This window comes from Oncorhynchus tshawytscha, linkage group LG09 (genome assembly GCF_018296145.1).
Source record: "Oncorhynchus tshawytscha isolate Ot180627B linkage group LG09, Otsh_v2.0, whole genome shotgun sequence".
NCBI classification, from domain to species: Eukaryota; Metazoa; Chordata; class Actinopteri; order Salmoniformes; family Salmonidae; genus Oncorhynchus; species Oncorhynchus tshawytscha.
Window position 1 is genome coordinate 85528029 of NC_056437.1, and position 2877 is coordinate 85530905.

General features: G+C 48.2%; 1 protein-coding gene across 1 annotated transcript; it reads right to left on the bottom strand.

Annotated features, from left to right (window-relative positions):
- Positions 1–1621: 1621 nt before the first annotated feature.
- LOC121847329 (neurexophilin-1-like) lies at positions 1622–2871 on the bottom strand. The gene has a single exon (XM_042327938.1). The coding sequence runs from the start codon at positions 2793–2795 to the stop codon at positions 2148–2150; it is 648 nt and encodes a 215-aa protein (XP_042183872.1). The 5' UTR covers positions 2796–2871; the 3' UTR covers positions 1622–2147.
- Between the last annotated feature and the right edge of the window lie 6 nt (positions 2872–2877).

The window sequence follows — 2877 nt, forward strand, 5'->3', positions numbered from 1 at the left end:
AGCAACGGCAGCAGAGAGAGGCAGTCTGAGAGAGGCAGCAACGGCAGCAGAGAGAGAGGCAGTCTGAGAGAGGCAGCAGAGAGGCAGTCTAAGAGAGGCAGCAACTGCAGCAGAGAGAGGCAGCCTGAGAGAGGCAGTCTGAGAGAACCAGCAATGGCAGCAGCCTAACAGAGATGTTGTGGTTATGGCCTCATAAAGACAGGAGCTACCCGCCTCTTTAACAGTAAATTAAAGACACAGACACTTTGATGTTCAGATCTCACTTACAGTACTTCCTATATATAGCCTTGTGAGTGAGCCTTTCTCTCTTTTATTCTGTCTCTCTCTTCTATTCTACCTACAGTCAAATTGCTCCATCTGTACCTGACGTGATGCTCCCATACCTCCCACAGGAGGAGGACTTTATAGTGAGTGGTTCCTGATCCAAGTCACACACTGGCCTCCCAGGCCTCAGTGCTACAAAAACCCCACTAAGCTCTCTCCAGACCAATCAGAGCACAGCAGTGCCAAAGGCCATGGGGTTCAATCACTTCTGTTACAATGAGGTTTTTCCTTTTTACAAATACATTAGTAATACCATATCTTATGCATTCAGTGTTCAAAGTATGACACCTGCCATTAGAAAATACATAGTCAGGAAATCATCACCTAGTCTATATAGGTGCTATGAGTCAATTTCCAAACAGCCCATATTGTCAGTACAGAATCAGTTGTCCCTAAATTAGATATATACAGTATTTTGTCGAGTGTTGTTGTTTGTGAAATGGACATGAGTTCAGCAAGCCAGTGGCTATTCATCTTGATGAGATAGCAGTTAACTGAGGGCTAAGCTGCTGGGCCAGGGAGCCATAACACTCGCTCGAATCCTAATAATCCTAACTTGATTTCCAGGAATACATTTCGCCCTCTCTCAGTGAAGCCTTAATTAGTTTTATTTGAATGTATTCCAGATAACGATCAGACTTTGGTGAACACACAGCGTTTGTCAGGAAAGAGAAATCAACCACACAGCCAAAGTTATCAAAGCTTGAAATCAGGAATCCTGACTGCAACAAAATGTCATCTTTTTCATACAGAGGGGACAATAGAAGGAGCTGAATTCTCTACATCTCCTTCTCTCTCCTCCACTTTAATTAAAAGAGCTCTCTGAATCTCTCATTTCTCTCCCTCTCCCACTTTTGTACTCTCTCTCTCTCTCTCTCTCTCTTTCTCTCTCTCTCTCTCTCTTTCTCTCTCTCCCTCTTTCTTTCTTTCTTTCTCATTCTATATTTTCTATGTCATAGAGGTTACATAATTCAGGGAAAGAGAGAGATGATGTTTGATAGAATGTCATACCTTTAGAATAAACATTGGGCATATCTGACTATTTTCTATGTCAAAGAGGTTACATAATTCAGGGAACATAGGGGTGGGGAGAGAGAGGGGTGGGATAGCCTATCGGGATGACATAGGGGTGGGGAGAGAGAGGGGTGGGATTGAGCCTATCGGGATGACATAGGGGTGGGGAGAGTGAGGGGTGGGATTGACATAGAATGTCATACCTTTGACATAGGGGTGGGGAATATATATGACATAGGGGTGGGGATGGGATAGCCTATTGGGATGACATAGGGGTGGGGAGAGAGAGGGGTGGGATAGCCTATCGGGATGACATAGGGGTGGGGAAAGAGAGGGGTGGGATATGGGAGCATTGGGAAAGTTTGGGACAAGGGTCCATACAGAAACAAATGGAAGATGCCCTTTTGAAAGTAGAGTGCTACCTCGCCTGAATGACAGTGTGCAGTAGTTCACGAAAACATTCATAGATGTTTGTAGGTGTTTTCTGTATTTAGCAAAGTAGGTAGCGAAATTAGAGGTTTGAGTTGAGGTAAACGTGTGTGATGATGTTGGGCGTGCTAGTTACTACTGTTCCTGTCGATGAATGCTTCATTACAGCACTCTAAATATCAATGCCTCACTGTGCATACTGTATGTTTTGCATATATACGTTTTTACAGGGTACAGTAGTCTGGCTACAGCGAGGGGTTGTCTGGTGAGGCGTTGCAGCAAATTACATAAAACGTTGAATCCAGCTCAATCTGGTGGCCCCTCACCCTACAGAGTCACTCCTCCCTCGTCCCTCCTCTCCCCCTCCTGTGTGTCCCCCTCTAGCCCGAGGGCAGGTAGGGCATCTCGTTGTGGTAGTTGTAGTCCGGGCAGACCTTCTGGACCAGGCGGTAGTCTGTACTGTAGAAGGAGATGTAGATACAGATGACCTTGAAGGGCTTGGAACAGATCCAGGAGACATGGCTCTGTGTCTGCTCCTGGAAGCAGGTCTTGGACGGGTCGTAGTTGCACAGCGACGTGCGCTTGCTGCGGTCCACCTTCTCATAGTCCACGCGGCAGTTGAAGATCTTAGAGTCCTTGGGGTAGACCACGCTCTGGCGCTCCAGGTCAAACTCCACCGCCTTGACCGGCGGCACCAGGCTGACTGAGATGTTGCCCTGGCCCGTGGAGTTGTGGCGGAAGTAGACGCTGAACGTTCCGTTGCCATGGTCTACGATCTTGCCGGTAATCAGCAGGTTGAGGCGCACTGTCTTGATATTAGAGTAAAAGTCTCCCCAGCCAAACATCTTCTTGAACTTGCCCGTCTTGACGATGGGCCGGCGTTTGACGCGGGAGGAAGAGGAGGTGTCTGGCTTCATCAGGTCACTACCCAGCATCTCCCAGAACTCCTGCTTGGAGAAGGGTATGGGTGAGCGGTAGGGCAGCTCCAGGGAGGTGGCATTGGCTGCCCGACTTTTACTCTGGAGCATCCAGCGACTCAGGGGGGAAAGGGGAGTCTGACTCCCCAGGAGACCCACCGTCTTAGAGGACGACCCGTCTGCTGAGGAGCTC

Excerpts from the sequence above, each read along its gene's own strand:
- LOC121847329 (XM_042327938.1), bottom strand. The coding sequence starts at position 2,795 with ATGCTCCAGAGTAAAAGTCGGGCAGCCAATGCCACCTCCCTGGAGCTG.